Raw genomic sequence first — 25,572 nt, forward strand, 5'->3', positions numbered from 1 at the left:
CAACAAGGTGGAGAATTGATTCATTACCTGAAGGAGGGCAATAGGTAAGCAAGAGGTTTCCTTGCCACAATTTGATCTGATGTCATGAGATTTCATAGGATCCAGAATCAATGTTGAGGACTCCCAGGGCCACTCTCTTCCTCGTCCCCGCCTGTATAAATGTATACCATTGGGCAAAGATACTGCCCGGGATGGTAACGGAGGGGTTTGCTGCATTGCCTGAGATTATGACTATGCCAGGCTGTTGCTTAACCATGTTTGGGGCAGCTCTCCCAATTTGATTCAGGTGCAATGTTAGTGAGGAGAACTTTGCAGGGTTGATTGGGTTGGTTGTGTCATTGTGGTGTCTGATCCCTGGGGTAATGCCAGTTGGCATGTCTGGTTTTATTTTCATTGGCATTCCTCATGGTTTGATGGAAAAAGATACGAAACTCTGAGGTCATGTACCAACCGACTCAAGAACAGCTTCTTCCCTGCTGCCATTAGACTTTTGAATGGACCTACCTTGCATTAAGTTGATCTTTCTCCACACCCTAGCTATGACTGTAACACTACATTCTGCACTCTCTCCTTTCCTTCTCTATGAATGGTATAGCGCACAAGAAACAATACCTTTCACTGTATGCTAATACATTTGACAATAATAAATCAAATCAAACTGAGGAGCTTTTTAAGTCATTTCATTGGGTAGTTAAAAAGTCAACCACATTGCTGTGGATCTGAGGTCGTATAGGCCAGGCTAGGTAAAGCCAGCAAATTTCCTTTCCTAAAGGACAACAGTGAACCAGATGGGTTCTTTCAAGAACCCAGTAACTCATTTATTTCATTAACCAAATTTAAATTTGCCAGCTTGTATGGTGAGATTTGGACACTCATCTCTAGTTCATTAGTCCTGACCTCTAAAATACTGAGACAGTGATATAATCTCTATGTTAACATGCCTTGTCTACAAGATTAAGCGGAATAGAAAAAAAATTAAACCGGACCATAATTTCAACCAAAACATATTGCAGGAAAAGGAGATAAAAGGTGCCCAGTCAAAAACAAACCTTTGGAACTAATTTCTGCTACTAATTTGCTTTTTTCAAAATGATAAATACTGCTTTAGATATTTCAGATTAGCTAGTGGAGGCAAGATCTCTGGAATTATTCAATCATAAGAGGCAGTGATGGGCAGGGGTAGAGAGCATATGTTTTGTTGAAAGATGAGCTGGAGGAGTCAAACGATCTCTTTTCAGCCTTACTCAACAATTATTTGTATCCTCCTCTTCTTCATCTGCCCAGACTCCAACTCCGAATCAGTAACAAAAACACAACCAGCTGCTGTGTTTCCAAACTCTTGTGCCAAATACTAATTATGGGAGGGTGGAAGGCCAGAAGGGCAGAAAGAGCAGGGGATGGATGTAAGATTTGCATTTCTTTAACACAGAGTCACTATTAAAACTTTGAAGTAGTTCACCGTATGTGAAGAATTTTGTGAAGTGTGGTGCCTGTAATGAAGGGAATTGTGTGTGTAGAAAGAGTTCATGAATCGCACCAAGCTGAAAGACGAGGACCTTGTAGTGTTGGTCAACGGAGGAATATTAGTCAGAACGCCAAGAAAACTCCCTGTTCATCTTTAATTAGTACACTGTGATTTATTATCCACCGGAATAGATGGATGGGATATAAAAGAGAATGATTTGCCCATTCCTTTTCTTCTCACCACTCTTGAAAGAAAACACCCCACCCCTAACTATGTGTTTAATCTTTCCTTCAAAAGGGATTCACAACTGGAAGGGAGGAAGCAAAACAAAGGTCGCAAAGCCTCATTTTGCCCTACTGTGCAATAATGCATTAGCTCACTCACATGCTTTGCCACCAAGCGAAAAGCAACAACATTTTGCAGCACATTATTTGTTGCTGAAGTAATGGATATGACTTACCTCCACGCATTTTTTCAAACACCAGGTAAAACTGTGCTTCATCCTCAAAAAATTCAATCAGTTCTAAAATGTTCCTACAGAAAAAGAAATAAATTTAAATCTCAAGTGCTCTTAGTACAGATGATAAAACCAGGAAAATAATGCTTCCTGCTCCAATTGAATAGGAAATAAATGAAAACATTTTATCATGTATTGATTTCCTTTCTTCATACAGTACATATTTCTCCAGGGAGGTTCTATGATAATATTTGAAAATATAACTGGCTCTTTCCACATACATTTCATTCTTGTGTGGCCTGTATAAGAGGTTTAGACAATCAAAACAGCAGCCTGTCTTACTTTTTCTATTTCATTAGCTGCAAACCATATCCCAATTTCAAACTCCCCCAAATAATCTCTATTAGAAAAGTTATAATGCAGGTTTAATTTTGCTGGGACTCAGGCTAAAGCTTGGAAGCCCAATGAGATTCCAACAACACTTATGCCCATTTATTGCTCACAGATTAGTAAGTGTGACAGATGTGCAAGCTATAAGTTTGATAAAAACAATCAACATTGTGAAGGCCCGGCCCATATTCACAAATAAAACCATGCATGATTCTCTCTCTTCTCTTCCCCTCAGTGCCATTGTGGTGTACTTGCTCAAGTCCCATTACTGCTGTAAAGGCACGTGAACATGGCCGCACATTTTTAGCAGGAAATAATATGATGGCATGTTCGTCAGGTTTGGCTTGATAAAAACTTGCGAATATTATAGATTTTAGCTTTCAGAAAGTTGATATACTTCCTCGATGTCTTACTGTAGTCAAGGTAAATAGCATCTCATCTTCAGTAAGGTAAAATGGAGAATTATTTAATTATATACCCTTCAAAATGTAGAGGATAGCAATGATAGAATGGTGTGTGACATGACCAAACACGCAGTCTCATGGTGGAGCAGAGCTGGGACCTGTGTGAGACTCAATATCCTGATCCCCACTTTCAACGCAGCAGCAAGGCAAGAAGTATAGAGTTACTAAAAACATGCAGGACAGCACCACAAAAGTTTGTTTATTGATTTTATTTATTAGTGTCACAAGTAGGCTTACATTAACACTGCAATGAAGTTACTGTGAAAATCCCCAAGTCGCCACACTCTGGCACCTGTTCAGGTACATCGAGGGAGAATTTAGCATGGCCAATGCACCTAACCAGCACGTCTTTCGGACTGTGGGGCGGAGGGGGGGGGGGGGGGGGGAATCCCACCCAGACACGGGAAGAACATGCAAACTCCGCACAGACAGTGACCCAAGCCAGGAATTGAACCTGGGTCCCTGGCGCTGTGAGGCAGCAGTGCTAGCCACTGTGCCACCATGCTGCCGCTAGTTGCAGAGTTGAACATCTTTTTGTGATTTCTCCTAAACTGCCATTTTGAAATGCAAATCTGAGATATGGTGAGGGCTGGAATAATACCCAAGCTGAATTTGAATCTGGTACTGGGGAGGAGCTTATCTAGGTTCCTTCTGATCAACTCAGACTGCAACCATCTCCTCCTTTCTGCACAGCTGTGCATAATCGGTATTTTCTTCCTGTTCCAATGGAAACTTCATAAGGTTTTCCTACAGCAATAATCCCAACGTAGGACTAACTCTGACAACTCTTTGATCATCTTGGTCGCTGGTCATCTTGATTCCAGTTTAAACCCTCCCACTGATGGAGCAGTTCTGGCCTACACCCTGGTTAATGGTGTAGTCCCATCAGACATGTTTCTTCCTACCTTGCAAATAAATAAACAGAAGAGAGGTAAGAAACATAGAATAAGAGAGCAAAAAAATAAGTTGAGAAAAGAAGACTGAACCAGAAAAGGAAAGACAGAAAGTTAAAGGAGAAGGGAGGATAGAGAAATATCTATAATAAAATGGCATTGCTAATATTATTTAAGATTGTACTAATGTTTGTCAGGTATGGTAGGACATCAGTTCCATACGAGATCATTGTTCACAGCTCCCATATTTCAGGATTTGAAACTTACTGGTTTCCCTGACACTGATATAAAGTCTCAACTTCACGGAAGACCCTACTTCGGCTCAGATCTGCTTTCTTCTCAATAACCTGCAGGGAGAAGACAAAGTGTTTTCAATTATTGTTCCTATCATGATAAAATAAGAACAAAAATATTCTTGTTCTGCATAGAAAAACAGAAACTAGAAGCAGGAATAGGCTATTCAGCCCTTCGAGCCTGCTCCGCCATTCATTATGATCATGACTGATCATCAAATTCAATATCCTGATCCCCATTTTCTCCCATATCCCTTGATCACTTTAGCCACAAGAGCCATATCTGTCTTCTTGAAATCAGACCTCAACTACTTTCTGTGGCAGTGAATTCCACACATTCACCACTCTCTGGGTGAAGAAATTTCTCCTCACCTCAGTTCTAAAAGGTTTACCCCTTATCCTCAAACTATGACTCCTAGTTCTGGACTCCCCCATCATCGGGAACATTTTTTCTGAGTCTGTATCTTGTATACTGTCAGGAAACAAAGGTGGTTTTGAGTCATCTGTATTTGTATTTGAGAGTATTAGAAATAAGCTATGGCTTTAAGTTTAATTCTGTGTTTCTGTGCAAGAAAGGATTGAAATTTTAGTTAGCTTCATATTAACCAAAGGTGCCTGCATGTCTGTGGGCTTTGGTCACTTTAAACTGTGCTTGCATTGTAATTAAAAGATTTACAATGTGAAAACAAACAGTTTAAAGAAAGGCTGGGTGATTGCTTAGCATGATGTGGAGATGCCGGCGTTGGACTGGAGTAAACACAGTAAGAGTTTTAACAACACCAGGTTAAAAGTCCAACAGGTTTATTTGGTAGCAAATACCATTAGCTTTCGGAGCGCTGCTCCTTCGTCAGATGGAGTCGAAATCTACTCTCAAACAGCGCACAGAGACACAAAATCAAGTTACAGAATACTGATTGGAATGCGAATCCCTACAGCTAACCAGATCTTAAAGATACAGACTGTATGTTGTTAACCTGGTGTTGTTAAAACTCTTACTGTGATTGCTTAGCAACCAGGTGCCACCTAGGTTAGAAATAATTTTTGAATTTAGTTTTAAGCTAGACCCAAAAACAGCTGACAGGACCAGGGAGCTGCAAAAAGCAGGCTTCCCAAAAGAACAAAAGTAAGTCCAGAAACCAGGGAGTTGGACAAAAAGTATGTCTCAGGAAGGCAGTTAAGTTGAAGGAATAAAGAACAAGAAGTTGAACAAGCTCTATATTAGTTGGATACAAGGATAGTAGGTACCACAGCCAAATTTGCAGATGACACTAAAAAAGGTGGGATAGTAAGCTGCGATATGAAATAAGAAATTTACATATGGATGGGTTAAGTGAATGGGGCAAAATTTGGCAGATGGAGTTTAACATGGATAAGTGTGAGGTTATCCATCTTGGCAGGAAGAATACAAAGGCAAATTGGCAAATTATTATTAAAGTGGAGAGAAACTTCAGAGTGCGTCAGTGCAGAGGGACCTGGGTATCCTTCTGCATGAATTGTTGAAAATTAGTATGCAGGTACAGCAAGTAATACGCAAGACAAACGGATTTTAGTACCTATTGCTAAAGGAATTGAACATAAATGTAGTGAAGTGTTGTTGCTACTGTACAATACATTAGTGAGATTGTACTTAGGATATTGTGTACAGTTTTTCTTCCCTTACTTGAAGAGGAATGTAGTTGCATTAGAGGCAGTTAAGAGGAGGTTCACCAGATTGAATCCAGAAATGAGAAGCTTGTCTTAAAAAGAGTGATTAGCAGTTTAAGCCTATACATATTGGAGTTTAGAAGAATGAGAGAAGGGAGACTGACAAAGTAAATGTGGAGAGGAGTTTCCTCTTGTGGAGCAATCTAGAACAGGTCATGGTTTTAGGGTACAGGGGGGCAGATTTAAAACAGAGATGAGGAGAAATTATTTCTCTCAAAAAGTCATGCGTCTGTGGAATTCATTACACCAAAGTGTGGTGGATGCCAGGGCTTAGAGTAAATTTAAGGAAGGGGTGGACAGATTTTTAATTAGTAAGGGTTTGAAGGGCTATGGACAAGAAAGTGAAGTCGAGACGAGAGCAGCCATGATCATGCTCTAGCAGGCTCGAATAAGAAAAGGGATAAGGGGATATGGGGAACAAATGGGGAGATGGATTTGAGATCAGGAAGGGATCAGCCATGATCTGACTGAAATGGTGGAGCAGATTCGAAGGGCTCAATTTCCCTACATCTGCTCCTAATTCCTATGTTCCTAAGGGGCTAAATTGTCTACTCCAGCTCCTAATTCTTGTGATCTTTATGAAGATCCTGTTGGGTGAAGTAAAAAGCAGAGAAAGTGCTCTGCATTAAAGAGTCAGCTGCGAGAACCAGATTTAAAGTGAGAAACCAGACATCAGAGATAAATCAAAAGTTTGACGACATCCTAATACAGCCTGTGAAGCAGTGGTGTTTTTGTGGGAGGGCTGGTTTTGTGGGAGCTTGAATGCACACACCAATCCAAGGCAGAGGGATACTGAAAGGAGGGATTGAAATCCTTGATGAAGGCATCCGAGAAAAAGCATTGTTTGAAGGAAGAATCTAAGGCATAGTTTTTTGAGAGTGGAGTTTGGAAACACTCATGTGGAAGTCAGATTCCAGCGAGACAAATTGGCTCACATAGTATCCACAAAAGTTATATTGAGTGGCATCGGCAACTTGGTGTGGTGCGTCTGACCACAGTTGGTCTGTTAATTTATATGGACTGTGTACTTCCTGAGGATGTTATAGTGCAAGATATATTTTGTAACTTGTGTTCCCCTTAAAAATCTGTGTACATCTGTGAAGATATAGATGGGGTGAAGGAGCTTGTATTATAATCAATCTTTCCATGTTTAATACATTTTTTTGTTAAAAGTTAATTAGCAGTCCTGTGACACTGTTCATCCACTTCTCTAAACAAAAAAATAATGGTTACGGTCTATTGAGCCGGAGTTACATTCTGGCACCTGACTGTCCAGTAGTAACATCAGCTGGGATCACAACAATATGTTGGAACAGGACTAACACTCTTGATTTTGGAAGATCCAAGAGTCACAGTAAGCACATATCAAGTCTCAATGGATACATTCTTGCCCAGGTCTGGATGGTATTAGGTAACAATCTTACTTTCCACAATCTTTATTCAGAAAATCACATTAGCTAAACACAATACTGTTTTGCACCTTTCAGATAGGCCTGTATTTTCTCTGCTTAACTGAAGAGGAACATAAATCTTAGGATAAACTTCAAGATCAATGTTTACTTAACTCATGGTAATTATCCACAGTTTGACACATTCTACCTAATTTATTATACAATAATAATATAAAACACGACAAAGCAGCAGTGTACAGAATACAGAAAGACACAGACTTTACTTGTACAGATCTTTCATAACCTCAGCACATCCCAAAGGACTTTCCAACCAATTAACAACATGAAGAAGTGTAGTCAGCTACACTGACAGCTACTTTTCAGCCAGCCTAGTCCCACAAACAGCAATGTAATTAATAATTGCCAAATAATCTGATTTCGGGTGTTAGGGATGAATATTGGTCAACATGATCTGGATAACTACCGCGATCTCCTGCAAATTAGTAATGGAATCTTTCACACTCACACAAAGCGGACAAGCTTTAATGCATCTCTGACAGTGCAGCCTGCGTGATTGAGAGTTCATACTGCCTGAATAACTTGATGTCCTGGGCTGTATATAGAATCAATGCATACTAAAGTAAAAACAGCTTTCTTCTGAGCTTGGGTTGCATTGTGTAAGTGAGCTTAAGGCAAGGATGAGGAGCTGATGGAATGTACGAAACTCACTCATTCCATGCCCTGTTGGTTTAGGTGAGATTGTTCAAAGAATCATAGAATGCCTGCAGTGCAGAAGGAGGCCATTCAGCCAATTTGAGTCTGCACCAAAAGAGCATGTTACCCAAGCCCACCCCTCATCCTACCCCCGTAACCCAGCGCATTTACCATGGCTAATTCACCTAACCCACACATGTTTGAACACTAAGGGGCAATTTAGCATGGCCAATCCACCTAACCTGCACGTATTTGGACTGTGGGAGGAAACCGGAGCACCCGGAGGAAACCCATGCAGACACAGAGAGAACGTGCAAACTCCACACAGATAGTCACCCAAGGCTGGAATCAAACCCTGGTCTCTGGCACTATGAGGCTGCAGTGCTAACCACAATGCCACTCTATCTGGTTATCTGGTTTATAGCAACAAAATGGTTAAGTGGGCCATGTAACCATGCCAATAGAATGCTTAGAGCTACGTTCATTTTGTTAACTCCGCGCTCATGACACTTTTACATATCTATTATGTACTTTGCATGCATATCACCTTCAAATCAAAGTAAAAATCAATGGTAGAATTACTATTAGAGATCTGAGAGAACCCTGGATGTTGTACTCAGACTAGATTGTGTAATAACAGCTCAAAAAAGGCCCATTTACTCACAATGAAATCCTGAAATGTCATGTCACAATAAAGAGCTGATTATGCATTGTTATATCCAATGCATATGTGCTCCAGTGTTTCAAGTAACTAGACAAATTAGAAAAATAAAGCAGTCGAACAGCGTACTCTCAAGAACTGCACTATCAGCATAGATTCTTCTTCTCTTTGGTAATCTTTTAACCAGTGGGGGAACTTTCTTTCAAGCCTTTATTAGAAAATGCAGGAGGATCCTTGGGTTCGTAAATTTCTATTTGCCATTGAGGGAACTATTTATTGATGCTTGAATTTGCCCTGTAATATTAACAGTGATTCTATTGGCTTTGCAATTATAAGGAGGTTCTCCTTTCTATAGAATTTCCAATGATACCAATATACCCACTGTGCTGATGTCAACTTTTTGAAAAGCCTATCTAATTGGACCAACTCTTTTGCCCAAAGCTCTACAATGTGCTAGCGTGCTGGTTAAGTGCATTGACCCGAACAGGCGCTGGAGTGTGGAGACTAGGGGAATTTCACAGTAACTTCATTGCAGTGATAATGTAAGCCTTACTTGTGACGAATAAATAAATAAACCTAACTTGTGTGCTCAATTCTCTGAAGTGTGACTTTAATCCACAATCTTCTAACTCAGGAGGACACAGTGTTACCCATTGAGCCACATTTGACACTCAGGGCAGGATTTTCGCTCGGGCAAGATCGTAAAATCCCGCCAGAGGCCAACGGAGATTTCTGTTCTGGGAACCTCGCCTGCTCCGGTTCAGAGGTGGGCGAGGTGGTAGGGTTTCGGCCTCAAACTTAGACAGCGGTGCAGAGATATATTCTTAAGTTCACAGACTTTTGTCAAGCTAAAATTGTTCTTATAGCCCTCATGATTTTAACTATGGCAGAACACCACATCTGCCACAGAGTATGGAAAGTCTAACCCAAGAGAGAAGAAGCGAGGTGATGGAAGCTTCCAGTTTGTATTATAATCACCAAGGACCAAATCCTACAGTGGACTCAGGAAAATCCAACCTATGCACTTTCACGGCTTGCAAACTATACACCTGACCCATATGTAACTTTTCATGCCACCTTTGGGGTTGGGATTGAAATAGAATCCCTACAGTGCAGAAGGAGGCCATTTGGCCCATCAAGCCTGCATCAAAAACAATCCCACCCAGGTCCTATCCCCATAATCCCATGTATTTACACAAAGGGACAATTCTGCATGGCCAATCTACCTAACCTGCACATCTTTGGAGTGAGAGAGGAAACCCATGCAGACACGGGGAGAATATGCAAACTCCACACAGACAGTGACCCAAGCCAGGAATTGAACCCGGGTCCCTGGCGCTTTGAGGCAGCAGTGCTAACCACTATATCACTGTACCACCCCATACAGTTTACAAACTGCACAGGAGTGCATGAGCAATGTGACTGTGGAAGTGGGTCAATTAAAAAGCCCATCCCAGCTCCAAACAGTCTTTAAAGGCTCCCTAAACCTCACCCCACCCAATCTACCGGCCTGCCAGCCAAGCCCTTTCAGACGGCTTGACAGTGGGGCAGCAACTGTGCTGAAAATCATTAAGCACTTGAAATTCAACCAAGTATTCAGAATGGCCACAGCTGTCCAGACAATAGATCTCTTTCTGGGAAGGAAAGAACAGAAGGTGCTAATTTGAAAACAGAATGCCTGTCAATCAATGTAACAGAGCAGGTGGTTAGATTTGTTTCAAATGTAATTTTTTTTTCCAAGTGTCAAAACCAGCCAGAGCCATTTAAACCACAATAGGAATGACGACTGTATACATTGACAGGCTATTCTTCAGGAGCCACATCCTCCATTGCTCGTGATGTATCAGAAGCAGTGATGTAATTTTGTTCCTTACCTTTACAGCACATTCTTTTCCACTGTGCAAATTGACACAGCCTTGGACCTTGGCATAGGCTCCTTCTCCTAGTTGTTCATCAGTCAGCTTGTACAAATCTGCCAATGCAATAAATTATTTAATATACAATTATTTCAGAGTAGTCACAATATTGTCAGTGCTTTTAACAAGACATTATATTGAAAAATCATAGTGAACAGATCAAAATGAGATCAGAACTTAATCAATCACAAATAATTGTAAAGGAAAAGAACAGCTTAGAATAACAACCAGAACATTCAGGAATTGGTCTGGTCATCGGCCAATCTAAACTTTCAAAAGATTGATAGGCCAAGTAGTCTTTTCTGATCCCAAGCTTTTCTTAAGTACAACTATCGTGAAAACATCACAATGCATTGGAAACACACCTATCAAAATGGAAAGCCATTTTCTATGGAATGTTGCTGATAGCTGAGGCACAAGCACCCTCTTTGGCCCTCAGCCCCAGCTCATATTGATGTGATTTTTTAAAAAAAATCATTTATGGGATGCAGGTGTTGCAGGCTAGGTAGCATTTATTGACATCCTTAGTTGCCCTCGAGAAGTTGGTGATGAACTACCTTCTTGAACCGCTAAAGTCCATGTGGTGTGGGCACACCCAAGAGCTGTTAGGGAGGGAGTTCCAGGATTTTGATCCAGTGATAGTGAAGGAACGGCGATATATTTCCAGGTCAGGATGGTGAGTGATTTGGAAGGAAACTTCCAGGTGGTGATGTTGCCACGTGTCTGCTGCCCTTGAACTTCTACATGGTAATGATCGTGAGTTTGGAAGGTGCTGCTTAAGGAGTCTTGGTGAGTTCCTGCAGTGCATCTTGTAAATGGTACACACGGCTGTCACTGTGTGTCGATGGTGAACTGAGTGAATATTTGTGGAAGGCTGCTTTGTCCTGGACGGTATTAAGCTTCTTGAGTGTTGTTGGAGCTGCACTAATCCAGGCAAGTGGAGAATATTCCATCACATTTGGATTTGCGCTTTCTAAATGATGGACAGAGTTTGGGGAGTCAGAAGGTGATTTACTCTCCACAGGATTCCTAGCCTTTGACCTGCTCTTGTAGCCAGAGTATTCATACGGCTAGTCCTGTTATTTATTTGTTACCCTTTCAGTTCCACAATGAGCAAGGTTAAGTGCTTTCTCAAAGCTGAGAGAATAAAATAAAAGAAATCAGCAAGCAATAAGAGTGAGCAAGAGCCTGGAGAATAATGCCACAGGAAAACAGAGGGAGAGACACGGTACGTGCTCCGAATGCCAGATTAGGAAAATATGAGCAAGTGAAAAATTCAAAGTACAGGGAAAGCACAGTAGGCCCATCAACATCGATAAAAAATAGGTTAATGTTTTCACTGTCAAACCTTTGTCAGAACTAGAAAAGGGAAGACACATGACTGAACTTGCTTGGCAATTAAAGATGTGTTTATGCGAGCAGAGCAGCAATTCACAAAGCATGCAGAATACTGAATCTTAACAGATAAATCCATAGAGTATAAGTCACTGAAAATTACTGTGCTCTAATCAGTATCTACCGAGTACTGTATCCAATTTTTGTCACTCAGTTCAAGGAATGCAATCAAGAAGGTGACACAAATTTAAAAAGCCAATTCCTAGTATCAGGGGATTTGAGTTATGAATAAAACCTGGGCAAAATTAGCTTTGCAGTCTTGAAACTCAGACGTTTACAAGATAGGAAAGGTTAACTTGAAACAGTACTTGAGGTTAAACTCTGACGATAGGGACAGTCTGTGTGGGTTAAGTTCTTTACACAGGTTTCTGTTAGGAACAAGTAAAAATTCCTGGAATGTAGCTAATGCTAAAATGGAGGATGGAAAACTAAATTGTTTTTAAGCAGATGCACTAGATGGGTCAAATAGCCTTACTCATCACCTGCATTTATCTCCTGATCTTGTGAAATGATTCGTTGGTTATCTGAAACCCAAGACTGGATTGCTGCCTTATACTCACCCAAATGTCCACCATTTTACTTTTCTCCCCCCCCCCCCCCCCCCTTTTACATACAGAAATCATTACTCCAAGTTCAGTTTAATATTGCTACATTTGGTAGAAGTTAAATAAAGTAGCAAAAATAACATCTCAAATATTGAGAATAAATATATAGTAAATTAATAGTTTGAATGAGATTTGATTGAGTAATTTTAATTTATCTTTTGTTGTGTGTTGTGCCTTGTGAATCAGCGTGGATTTTGATGTTCCCACTTCCCAACCAAATTCCACATCCTCTAGCTAGATTGAGAAATAGGAGAGAGAACAGCTGAGATGAAAAGCCAATAACTCCTAGACAATCGTGGGGGAGGGGCCATAGCATGGTTAGCGATGGCGAGAACACCTTTTGGGATTCTCCCAGAACCCCCATGGCCCAATATAATCCAGTTCACATCCTTGCATATTTAAACAATCGTTTAAATACAGAGCGTCAGTTTGGAGGTAGATTCTCCTGACTTCTGCAATTCTCCCAATCATCAGGCGCAGCGGGAACCTGGCTTGAATCACTACTGGTCTCCACAAATGGAAACTAGTCATTACGGCCACACCAGAGGGGCTCTAAGGGCATTGAAGCCCTCAGCAAGTTGGGAGATGGCTGGGTAGTGCCCTAGTACTGCCAACCTGGCAGTGCCAGCCATGGGGGTGCTTCTGAAGGGGGGGGGGGGGAGCCTTTGGTGACCCCACAGCAGGGTGTCACTCACTTAAAGGGGGTGGGGGGGGGGGGATTTTGGTACCGTTTCCCGCTGAGGACAACACTTCAACATTTTTTGGGAGAATTCTGCCCATAGTTTTTCAATCTGTATCTGCATGCTCAGCTTGAACTTATTTTCTAGGTTTTTTTTGTTTTCAATGTTTGATAAATCAGTGGGAATGTTTAGGAAAATGGATAAAAATATCAGCATAGATGGCAATAAATCCTGAGGTGGGAGGGAGAGGAGCCTGAGGTAGCGGTACATATTGGTACCGCTGATGTGGGTAGGAAGGGAGAAGGGGTCATGAAAAGGGAGTACAGGGAATTAGGGAGACAGCTGAGAAAGAGGAAAGCAAAGGTAGTAATCTCAGGATTACTGCCTGTGCCACGGGAAGGTGAGGGCAGGAATGGAGTGAGGTGGAAGATGAATGTGTGGCTGAGGGACTGGTGCAGGGGGCAGGGATTCAGGTTCCTGGACCATTGGGACCTCTTTAGGGGCAGGGGTGATCTGTATACAAAAAACGGGTGGAACTTGAATCACACGGGGACCAATATCCTGGCCGGTAGGTTGGCTAAAGTTACTGGGGAGAATTTAAACTAGATAGGTTGGGGGGAGGGGAGCTAGAAGAGTTGACTAGGATCAAGGAACTAATTGATGGGGTGGAGGATGCAGGGGTAAGGGGAATTACAAAATTAATGGTAGAGGAGAGGGTGCAAGTGAATGAAGGCGGTAATTTAGATAAGGGAGTAGAGGGAGAGGGTGTTCGCGACTCATCAAAGCGGGTCCAGATAAAAGCTGGAATAAGGACACTTTGCCTGAATGCACGAAGCATTCGGAACAAGGTATATGAGTTGATGGTGCAAATCAGCACGAGTGGGTACGATCTAGTGGCCATTACAGAAACGTGGCTGAAAGGTGACCAGGACTGGGAGATGAATATCCAGGGGTATCAGGCGTTTAGGAAGAATAGACAGGAAGGAAAAGGTGGTGGGGTCGCGCTATTAATAAGAGATAATATCAGGGTAGTACTGAGGGATGACATAGGCTCTGAGGAACAAAACGTGGAATCGTTATGGGTAGAGATGAGGAATAGTAGAGGGAGAAAGACACTAGTAGGTGTGGTATATAGGCCCCCAAATAATAATGTTGAGGTGGGGAGGGCTATAAACAAGCAGATAAGGGATGCGTGTAAAAACGGAACGGCAATAATCATGGGGGACTTCAACATGCACATTGACTGGCAGACTCAAGTCGGTAAGGGTGGAATGGAGGAAGAGTTCTTAGAATGCTGTCGGGATAGTTTCCTTGAACAGCATGTTACGGAACCGACGAGGGAACGAGCTATTTTGGATCTGGTATTGTGTAACGAGGTAGGTAGAATTAAGGATCTTATTGTGAAGGACCCTCTTGGGTCTAGTGACCACAATATGGTCAAATTTCTGATTCAGATGGAAGAGGAGAAAGTTTGGTCCCAAACCAGTGTCCTCTGTTTGAACAGAGGGAAATATGATAGGATGAGGGATGAATTGGCTAAGGTAGACTGGGAGAGCAGGCTGGCAGGTAGGATAGCTGAGGAACAGTGGAGGATTTTTAAGGAGATCCTTTTCAGTTCTCAGCAAAAATATATTCCAGCAAAAAACAAGGATTGTAAGAAAAGGGAGAACCAGCCGTGGATAACGAAGGAAATAAAGGAGAGTATTAAAATAAAAACAGCTGCGTACAGAGTGGCCAAAAATAGTGGAGAAACAAGTTATTGGGAAAAATTTAAGAAACAACAAAGAGAGACTAAGAAAGCGATAAAGAAAGGAAGGATAGACTATGAAGCTAGGCTAGCAATTAATATAAAAAATGATAGTAAAAGTTTTTATAAATATATAAAAAGGAATAGAGTGGCTAGAGTGAATGTTGGACCCTTGGAGGACGAGAGGGGGGAGTTAATAGTGGGAAATGAGGACATGGCTGAGTCTTTAAATAAGTTTTTTGTGTCGGTCTTCACGGTGGAGGACACAAATAGTTTGCCAAATATTAACGATAGAGGGTTGGCAGCAGGAGAAATACTTAATACAATTAATGTAACCAGAGAGGCAGTGCTGGGTAGACTAATGGGACTGAAGGTGGACAAGTCCCCGGGTCCGGATGGAATGCATCCCAGGGTATTGAAAGAAATGTCAGAGGTAATAGTGGATGCGTTAGTGATTATTTATCAAAACTCGTTGCATTCTGGGGTAGTGCCGGTTGATTGGAAAACGGCTAATGTTACGCCGCTGTTTAAAAAAGGAAGGAGACAAAAGGCGGGTAACTATAGGCCGGTCAGCTTAACGTCTGTAGTAGGGAAAATGCTGGAATCCATTATTAAAGAGGAGATAGCAGGGCATCTGGATAGAAATGGTTCGATCAATCAGACGCAGCATGGATTCATGAGGGGAAAGTCGTGCTTGACGAACATGTTGGATTTTTATGAAGATGTGACTAGGGCGGTTGATGGAGGAGAACCGGTGGATGCGGTGTTTTTGGATTTCCAAAAGGCGTTTGATAAGGTGCCCCATAAAAGGCTACTGAAGAAGATTAGGGCACACGGAGTTGGGGGTAGTGTGTTAAAGTGGATTGGGGACTGGCTATCCGACAGGAAGCAAAGAGTCGGAATAAATGGGTGTTTTTCCGGTTGGAGGAAGGTAACTAGTGGCGTGCCGCAGGGATCGGTACTCGGGCCGCAACTATTTACCATTTATATAGATGATCTGGAGGAGGGGACGGAGTGTAGGGTAACGAAGTTTGCAGACGACACAAAGATAAGTGGAAAAGTGAATCGTGTGGAGGACGGAGAAGATCTGCAGAGAGATTTGGACAGGCTGAGTGAGTGGGCGAGGATATGGCAAATGGAGTATAACGTTGATAAATGCGAGGTTATACACTTTGGAGGAAATAATAACAAATGGGATTACTATCTCAATGGAAACAAATTAAAACATGCTACCGTGCAAAGGGACCTGGGGGTCCTTGTGCATGAGACGCAAAAGCCCAGTCTGCAGGTACAACAGGTGATCAAGAAGGCAAATGGGATGTTGGCCTATATTGCGAAGGGGATAGAATATAAAAGCAGGGATGTCTTGATGCACCTGTACAGGGCATTGGTGAGGCCGCAGCTGGAATACTGTGTGCAGTATTGGTCCCCTTATATGAGGAAGGATATATTGGCATTGGAGGGAGTGCAGAGAAGGTTCACCAGGTTGATACCGGAGATGAGGGGTTTGGATTATGAGGAGAGGCTGAGGAGATTGGGTTTGTACTCGTTGGAGTTTAGAAGGATGAGGGGGGATCTTATGGAGACTTATAAGATAATGCGGGGGCTGGATAGGGTGGAGGCGGAGAGATTCTTTCCACTTAGTAAGGAAGTTAAAACTAGAGGACACAGCCTCAAAATAAAGGGGGGTCGGTTTAAGACAGAGTTGAGGAGGAACTTCTTCTCCCAGAGGGTGGTGAATCTCTGGAATTCTCTGCCCACTGAGGTGGTGGAGGCTACCTCGCTGAATATGTTTAAAGCGCGGATGGATGGATTCCTGATCGGTAAGGGAATTAAGGGTTATGGGGATCAGGCGGGTAAGTGGTACTGATCCACGTCAGATCAGCCATGATCTTATTGAATGGCGGGGCAGGCTCGAGGGGCTAGATGGCCTACTCCTGCTCCTATTTCTTATGTTCTTATGTTCTTATGTTCTTATGTTCTTAAAGCCAATCCAACATTTCTGAAAAGTTGTGACCCAAATTCTTGTTTACATATAAAAATGGACAGGAACAGTGGGGACCTGTGAAAGTTGTAGAATACATTTTCAGATAGGTGGTGGAAAAGAATCGAACTACCAGGGATGGTGGCCAGGGCAGCTAATAGTTGTTTTGAAGGGGATCAAGGAACAGGTAGGTCTAAAGACAACACTCTAGCCTTGGGGGACTCTATAGTAAGTTGAGTTGATACAATGTTCTGTTGCAAGAGGCCAGGATGATGCATTGCTTCCAAGGTGCCAGAGTTCACAATGGAACTGAAAGGGAGAATATGATCCTATGTTGAGAAAGGGATAAACTAGAGCAGTGGTTCCCAAACTTTTTTCACTGGGCCGCACTTTCGGAATAAAAGTTTGCTCGCGCCACACCGAATTTTTTATTGATAAGAAATACATTCAAAAACAAAAAAAAACAACTCCTAGCAGTGCTTGATTCATAACATAGAACACAACTACTTTATAATATGATCATGGGACATCCAGAAAGTATAAAACAATCACTTTGGAAAAATATCTAATCCATGTTTAAATGTTTCTTTGATTGTCCTTGAATCTTCCCGCCACACTTGCCATCCTCTCTCGCTGCACCAGTGTGGCGCATTGCACCCTTTGGGAACCACTGAACTAGAGGCTGAGACTGACAGGGCAACCATAAATACAGGTAGGCTAGAATGAAGGAGCTAGTATATTGCAAAAGGGAAGGAAATAAGAAATAGCACAGGGACACTTTAAACAAGCTCAGGAGAAAGAGGGAAAAACAAAAAAAAGATTCATTTTTAACCAGTCATCATAGAATTTTTTGGGAGGTCGAAGAAAGTGTCAAAGTTTCGGCGAGAAGCTTATTGTGAAGTATTTCAAGAAGCTTTTCTTAATTAAAGAAACCAATGTGAGGGAGGCAATATTGGATTTGCTCCCAATTAATGAAGAGGAAAGATGGAGATGTGGAGATAAAGTAAGGATGTTTTCAAAGGAAATGTTTTTACATTAGTCAGCCAGTTTTTCCCAAATTAAAGAAAAGGATAAAATCATACGCGAGTGTGCAATGAAACATCAGAAACAAGGAACACAAAATACTGTGGATGCTGGAAATCTGAACTAAAAACAACTTGCTGGTAAACTCTCAACAGGATAGGTACTATTTGTGGAGAGAAAAAATACAAGTTAGCATTTTAGGTCAATGATTTTTCATCAGAGCATCTGGAACTGTTGAGTTACAGGAGGGAATATGATAAGAATACACTGCATGTATATAAAATGGCAATAACAACACGCTGAAAGTAAAGCAAGGCTGCAGAAGTACATTGGGTCGTTTTACTAGTGGCAGTGGGGAGGTAACGTCTGAGGACAAGTAAACGGCAGAAGTATGAAATCTTCATTGTATCTGTTTTACTATGGGGACAAGGGAAAGAAAGAGAATCTGAGGGGAGCATGTGAGAGAAAGAGAGAGGCTGTCAACCTTTAGTATTACAAGAAATAATACAAAGATTTGGAAGTTAAAGATAATACAAAATCTCCAGTGCTTTCACATTTCAGTCAAAGGGCACTTAGTGGTAAAGTTGCCCAAAGTACTTGTATATCTTTCAAATCAGATCAGTACAATTGGAATGTTGCCAAATGTATCCCATTTCTATTTATTTTCCATATAAAAAGGAGTGTGGAGATGCAAGGAATGAGCTCGCTTAGAAGCCTTCCCGGTGGGCAAATATTCAAGGCCTTAATGGGAGATAGTGAATTATCTGGACAGACAAGATCTGATTGGAGAAAGTTAACATGGGTACAAATGCAGCAGGACTAGGTCTTTTTATGTTTACAGATCTAATACATGAGGGGAAGATGGAGGAATTATCTACTCGGATTTCAGGAGTTACTTGGTATTTCAAAAAACAGACTGCTCAAAGTGCACTTGACTGAGAGAAGCGACAAAATTGGGATGAATTGCGGTATAGCTGAGAGGTAAGCAATATTACAGCTAACAGGTAAAAAAACCAGTTGCAAGTGGACTACCATGGGGACTATCATTGGGGCAGCTGTTTATCATTTTGATCAATGATTTATAGAATAGAATGTTGTTCAAGAATTGAAGATAGTATCAAACTAAACACAGTGGAGAGAATACTATCCTTAGAGATCTGGATCAAACAAGCTGATTTGCAGAGAGGCGACTGCATGTTGTAGAGTGTTGAGATATTAATCATAGAATCCTACAGTGCAGAAGGAGGCCATCCGGCCTATCAAGTCTGCACTGACCACAATCCCACTCACGCCCTATCCCCATAACCGCATGCATTTACCCTAGCTAGTCCCCCTGACACTAGGGGAAATTTAGCATGGCCAATCCACCTAACCTGCACATCTTTGGACTGTGGGAGAAAACCGGAACACCCAGAGGAAACCCATGCAGACACGGGCAGAATGTGCAAACTCCACACAGACAGTGACCCAAGCCGGGAATCAAACCCGTAACAAAGCAAAAAAGAATTGGGGGATGTTGATGATGTGAACTATTGAGGTGTATAGCTAAGAATATGACCAAGTCAGAAAAGATGTTATAATGGTATCAAACTTGGGTGAGACACAATCTGCTCTGTTTTGGTCCCTATGTTGCAAAGTTATTGGAGATACCCCAAGTCAGAAGACTAAAGTATGAGGGAAGGATTACCCATCCTAATACTTGACTCTCTGGACAGGACTATGGGCAATGCCATTCGAAGAATAGCACAAGAATAAATTTAATAAAAAGGAAGATTTTCAAAGACATGAAAAAATTGAATGCAGGGCAGGTCATCAGGCTTGGAATTTCAAGGAAAGAATAAAACCTTTTAGTTAAAAAGTGTCAAAGGAGAATAAGAAATTTAGACAACCTTTTATAGTAAGGCACTGATAAAGTTATGGAACAGGCTATCATTAGAAATGATGGTGGAGAAAACCGTTACAGATTTTAAGATAAGGACCGGATGAATTTTTGCTTAGGGCTGTTAACTCCAGAATCCTAATTGGAAGCTTGAGAGGGTTGGTCAGACTAACCCAAGATCTTCTTATGCCCAAGACATCACTAAGTATTAAGTATTATTTACTGAATGGAACATTCCATTAGCTTTTTTAAACTTCTTTCACAAATGGAGCGAGAATAAATTACTTGGTGAGTATTCATCTTTTCCTGTCTGAATAATTTGCCTCTTTTTCAGTGAGGTTTAAACATTTGGCGAGTCTAAGGTAAGATTTGACAGTAATGGATTCTACTTATATCTAGCTGGCAATGTTATGTATCTTTTTTCAGGACTGTGACACAAAAGTTGAGTCTGCCCCTCAGCAAATAGATTATTTCAGATGGCGAGTTACAACTGTGTATGACACATCATACAGGGATTCTCAGTGACCTCATATCACGCAGGGAAGTGGTTTGTGACATTATCTTCAAGGAAATGCTGTAGGTTAAACTCTGAAATGTCACACCAACAGATATCAGAAGTCATCAAAATAAAGTCACTGACCTTCAAACTTCCCAGTAAAGCTGTCCGTGGTCCTTGCTCTTCTCTTCTTCTTGTTGCGTTTGCCATTGTCAATAATACTGACTGGGTGACTGGACATAATTTCTGTAAGGATCCAAAACAAAGAAAAACACTCATAAATGCACATTTATTGTTGTAATGATTAATTAGGTGCAGTGAATTTCCTCTTATCACCCCTCCAACCAAAGTGCTGGGAAGGTAATAAATGTCACCAACACAAAAGACTGAGGGATGTCAGACAAAAAAAACACTATATTCTGCTGAAACATAGAAATATAATTTATGGAAATGAGGAAGTCACAGATGACTGACAATCAATTATTCTTGAGGCTCGGGGAGAACCGTGTGCCATCAAAAGCTTTATCTGTCATACCTCTATATACTCTTAAGTATGTTATAGATGATACGCAAGTACAAATTGTACTATGTTTCTTGGAAAGGTTGCCTTCAGTGGACATTTCTTTGTTCTATCATTTGCTATTAAATACAATCACACATTTTATCACTGTCTCCATTATATCTGTCTTGGAGATTTTTGCAGCCCACACCTGTGACCAAGAGTTGGACAATGTACTCCTAACATTCAATTAGCATTGCTCTGCCATGGTCAAGCATTAAGATGCCCTACAGTGTTTCCTTTTCCAAGGACATTCAAATCTGCCACAGCTGCCACCTCAGAAAGGGACAAGGGTCACATTTTGTGGCAACATTAATTTAGCTGAAGCTGGATATATTTACAATATCCTGCAGCGTGCCATCCACTGTAAAATAAAGGAAGTCATTGAGGCTCCCTATTAAATGATGGCTAACTATATTTCTCACTCTGCTACCAGAGACAGGCAAGTGAAACTAACTTCTCACAGATTTCAGGCGTTCCCATGGTTCAGGTGTCATCAGCTGCATGTACATCACTTAGTCACAGGTCATCTCTGCCCAGGTACATCACCCTCAGGCAAGCTGGCTGGGAAGCCAGTTCAAAAGGAAGTAGAAAAGTAATGGCAGTCTTTTAAGGAGATTTTTAATAGCTCCCAGCAAAGATTTATCCCAGTAAAAACGAAAGACTCTGAGAAGGATGGACTGTAATTACAATGCATCCTTCTCAGTAACTAACAGTTAGTTAGTACAGTAACTAACAAAAAGGTTATATAGATTGCACCAAATTGAAATAAATACTGTACAAATCTGCAAAGGTTAATGGTAGATCAGGAGATAGGTCAGATTTTAAGAACCAGCAAAATGACTAAAAAATAATAAAGGAGAAAGCTGAGTGAGAACTAGCTAGTAATATAAAAACAAACAGCTAGACTTACATAATTGTAGAAAGTAGAAGAGTAATTAAGAGTAATTAAGTTAGTCCTCTGGAGAGTGAGCCTGGGGAATTGATAATGGAAAAAAGGAAACAGGGGAGGCATCGGCCAGGTATTTTGTGTCAAGTCTTTATCTAGAAGACTGAAACTTCCCAAAGATACTAGAAAATCAAAAGGTGAGCAGAGGGAGGAAAACAATCATTATAGGGAAAAGGTGCTGGGAAAGCAATTAGACCTAAAGGCTAACAGGTCCCCAGGGCCAGATGGCCTACACCCTAGGGTCTTTTAAAAAAGTCGCTGCAGAGGTAGTAGATGCGTTGGCTATAAACTTCCAATTTTTTTTAGATTCTGGAAGTCTTCCATTGGTTAGGAAAATAAGTAACGTAACAACTTTATTTGAGAAAGGAGGGAGACAGAAAGCTGGATACCAAAAGCCAATGAGTCGAACATCTGTCGTAAGGAAATTGTTAAAATCCTTTATCCAGGAGGTTACAACAGGATGCTTAGAAAATCATAATGTGATCAGGTAGAGCCAACATAGCTTTGTGAAAGGGAAATTGTGTTTAACTAATACAGTAAAGGTTGTTTGGGAAGTAATGAGTAGGGTGGATAAAGGGCAATCTGTAGATGTAGTACACTTGGATTTCACTTGGATTTCCAAAAGGCATCTGATAAGGTGCCACATCAAAGGTTAGCACACAAGATAAAGAGCACATGGGATTTTAGCATGGATAAAGGATTGGTGAGCTCACAGGAAGCAGAAAGTATGGAATAATCAGGTTAACAAGCTCTAACTATTGGAGTGCTTCTGGGGGATTGATTCCAAATGTAGGGAGGTTAATGCTTCAGTTGTACAGGGTATTGGTGAGACCACACCTGGAATATTGTGGACAGAATTTGGCTCCTTATTTGAGGAATTATGAAAATGGATTAGAAGCAGTTCAGACATGTCTTCCAGTTTCCACCTCCTTCAATTCAGGCTCCAGTGCAGTATTTGAAAAGCTGGGAACCCATTCTCTCCTATGTTGTGCCTTTATTAATTGTTTCCCAGATCAGATTTACTTCCAAAATGAGTGTCATCACAAGTTCCAGCCAGAATGCACGTTCTCTTTAAGAGATGCAGACTGGTTTGAACTGGTGCTAGCAAGTTATATACATTTGGGGCCTCTGCTGATGCACACAGCTAATAAACAGGACAGTTAGCTTGGCCGAACAAAGTTGGTATGCTGTCTGCATTACACTGAACAAGTGTGAGTTAATTATATGTACATCATGATTCTCCATACCAATATTTGGGGACTATCCCATTTAACCCTCGTGGTTCTGTGTGATACTTTAATGTGCATTTTTATGATCTACAAGCACGGAGGTGGTGCTTAGACCACCATTTGGCACTCAGCATTCACTCTGAATTCACTTCTTTTACTCCTAATCTCTCTTCCATTGTGTTGAAATGAAGACACTATTGTATTTTAAATCTTTTGTTTCCCCCTTTAGACTTCAAATCCTCATTTCTTCAAATTTTCTTTTCAACCTTGGTGCTGTTCTGCACAATATACCTTAGCCCTCATCTTACATTCGAAAGAAAATGAATATGCAGTGTTTTTTATTGTAATTAACTCAAGGAATGAATTATCTTTCTACCTGGTTTTAATTAAAACAAATCTCAAGAAGCTAGGATAAAATGAAAATTAAAGAATTGGATAAAAGGAAACTGATAAGGATTCAGCTGCAATGAGGGCTTTTGATAAAAGCCTCATAACAGGGTAAGCAGATATTTACCTAAGTGGAGCAGAGAACAATATGGCATAGAATTACAGGAGTTAAAGATGCAGAGGGCAGAAGTTCAAACGGAGAACTAAGAATTAACGTTGTACGGGGAGGCAATGGCCAGCTGGTTTATCGCTAGATTATTAATCCAAAATTCAGCTAATGTTCTGGAGATCCAGGTTCGAATCCCGCTGTGGCGGATGGTGGAATTTGAATTAAGAATCTACTGATGGCTGTGAAACCATTGCCGATTGTTGGAAAACTCGATCTGGTTCACTAATGTTGTTTAGGGAAGGAAATCTGCCGTCCTTACCCGGTCTGGCCTATATGCGACTCCAGAACCACTGCAATGTGGTTGACTTTCAACTGCCCTCGGGCAAATAGGGATTGGCAATAAATGCTGGCCGGCCAGCGACGCCCCATGTCCCACAAACGAATAAAAAAAACTTAAATGCTAAAAGGGGGAAGCTCATGTAATAAATGTTAGTAGGAGGGACTTCTAAGACAAGTCGTTCAGATAAGACGAAATCAAAAGCATTAAATAGTACATCAGGGCAGGGTTGGTCCTGTAAAAGAAGAAGAACTGGCAGGAAAAAGAAATCACAGCCACACCCAGTTGGAAGCTGAGCTCTTTCCCAAAACAAGCTGTTACCTGGAGATTGCAGTTTAACCCTAGCTGTTTGCCACTATGAAGAAGAAAATTTCCCAAAAGAAAGATACAGAACCTGTATCTACACAGAGAGTGGTGGGGGCCTGGAATGCACTGCCAAGTAGGGTGGTGGAGGCAAACACGCTGACATCGTTTAAGGCTTACCGGGATAGTCACATGAGCAGTCTGGGAATGGAGGGATACAAACAAATGGTCTAGTTGGACCAATGAGCGGCACAGGCTTGGAGGGCCGAAGGGCCTGTTTCCTGTGCTGTACTGTTCTTTGTTCTGTACAGTATTTATTGCTGGATTTGGCTCATAGTGTTAAAAACTATGGGATGCTGTTAGGGAGAGGTATATTCTTGGATTTTAGGGAGGTAGAGAGATTTGGAATGGGGTTATACTGTGTGTGTAGCCATTATTGTAGTTAAGTGCAATTTTTGTTCTGTGTGCTTTATAGTTTAATAAATGTTTTTTATTTGAACGATTACAAGAAGGCTGGAGCTTTCTTCACTGGTTTCATCTCTTTCCTCGCATTACACCAAACTGCAAAGTAAACAGTTCAGAACCGGTGTTCCAAGTTTCCCTTCCGAGATTGGGAATACTCTCACATTTAACATCAGTGGGGTTTTTAACATAACTTCCACGGTCTTGTTTCTCTTTCTCTGGTAAAATGCTTTGTGCCAGAAGTGGCAACAAATTCATAATTTCAAAAACAATCAGATCTCTAAACTAGGTCACAGGGTAAAGTCTCTGTCCCTCTCATATACAGCACAATTTCATAAAGTTCTTACTTTCATCCTCTTTTTTAATTATTAGCAGACAATAAGCTCACTTATCCATAACAATCTATAAAGTGCTAACAAATAAAATGAGGGTGGTCCAGTCTAGTTTTGCTATTTGTAATTTTGTTTTCCGCCTTTCAACTCTCCAATCATCAGAAGATTTAATCTCATTGTATATCTTAGCAACTTGTTTTTAACAAGAGTTCGCAAATCAGATAAAGCCACACTCTCCTGCGATTCAGAAGGAAAGAGGAGCAAAGATAGAATCAGCTAGTGGAGGGGTAAGGAAAACAGTTTTGCCTCCCCCTCTAGGATTCTCTTTCCACTTCTCTAATCTCTCTCCTCATTAAAGCCTACCTCTTGGACCAAAACTTTGACCTTAATGTCTCCCAATATGACCTTTGTCAAACTTTGTGAAACGCTTTGGAATATTTTACCACATTAAAAGGTGCTATATAAATGCAAATTGCTGTTGTTATTCAAACAACACAGAACAGCACTCTATGAATTATTGTACATAGTTCTTGCTGCAATAGGGGCATCAAGGAATTAGCAGCAGTGGGGTTGATTCGCAGTCTGAAGGTCCCTGATTCAGATAGTAGTAGGTTTAAGCTCCACTCCAAAGATTTGGATGTATAATTTAGGTTGACATTTTAGTTTAGTACTGGGAAAATGTTGCACTGTCAGAAACATTTTTGCAGGTAACACGTTAAACTAAGATCCTGTCTTCTCTGTCAGGTGA

The 25,572-nt window shown here is 41.2% G+C and overlaps 1 protein-coding gene across 12 annotated transcripts in view; it reads right to left on the reverse strand.

Annotated features, from left to right (window-relative positions):
* Nucleotides 1-25,572, reverse strand: part of LOC144497452 (MAP kinase-interacting serine/threonine-protein kinase 1-like) — an 88,910-nt gene that overhangs the window by 42,723 nt on the left and 20,615 nt on the right. For all 12 annotated transcript variants that reach the window (XR_013498549.1, XR_013498550.1, XM_078218731.1 and 9 more), the window contains 4 exons: nt 20,302-20,403; nt 10,307-10,404; nt 3,937-4,016; nt 1,926-1,999 (listed from right to left, as the gene is read on the reverse strand). Coding sequence is in view for 10 of the 12 variants with exons in the window: in XM_078218731.1 (XP_078074857.1) it covers nt 1,926-1,999; nt 3,937-4,016; nt 10,307-10,404; nt 20,302-20,403 (354 nt within the window). In the remaining 2 variants the exon portion in view is untranslated. The remainder of the gene's footprint in view (nt 1-1,925; nt 2,000-3,936; nt 4,017-10,306; nt 10,405-20,301; nt 20,404-25,572) is intronic.

This window comes from Mustelus asterias, chromosome 8 (genome assembly GCF_964213995.1).
Source record: "Mustelus asterias chromosome 8, sMusAst1.hap1.1, whole genome shotgun sequence".
Lineage (NCBI taxonomy): Eukaryota > Metazoa > Chordata > Chondrichthyes > Carcharhiniformes > Triakidae > Mustelus > Mustelus asterias.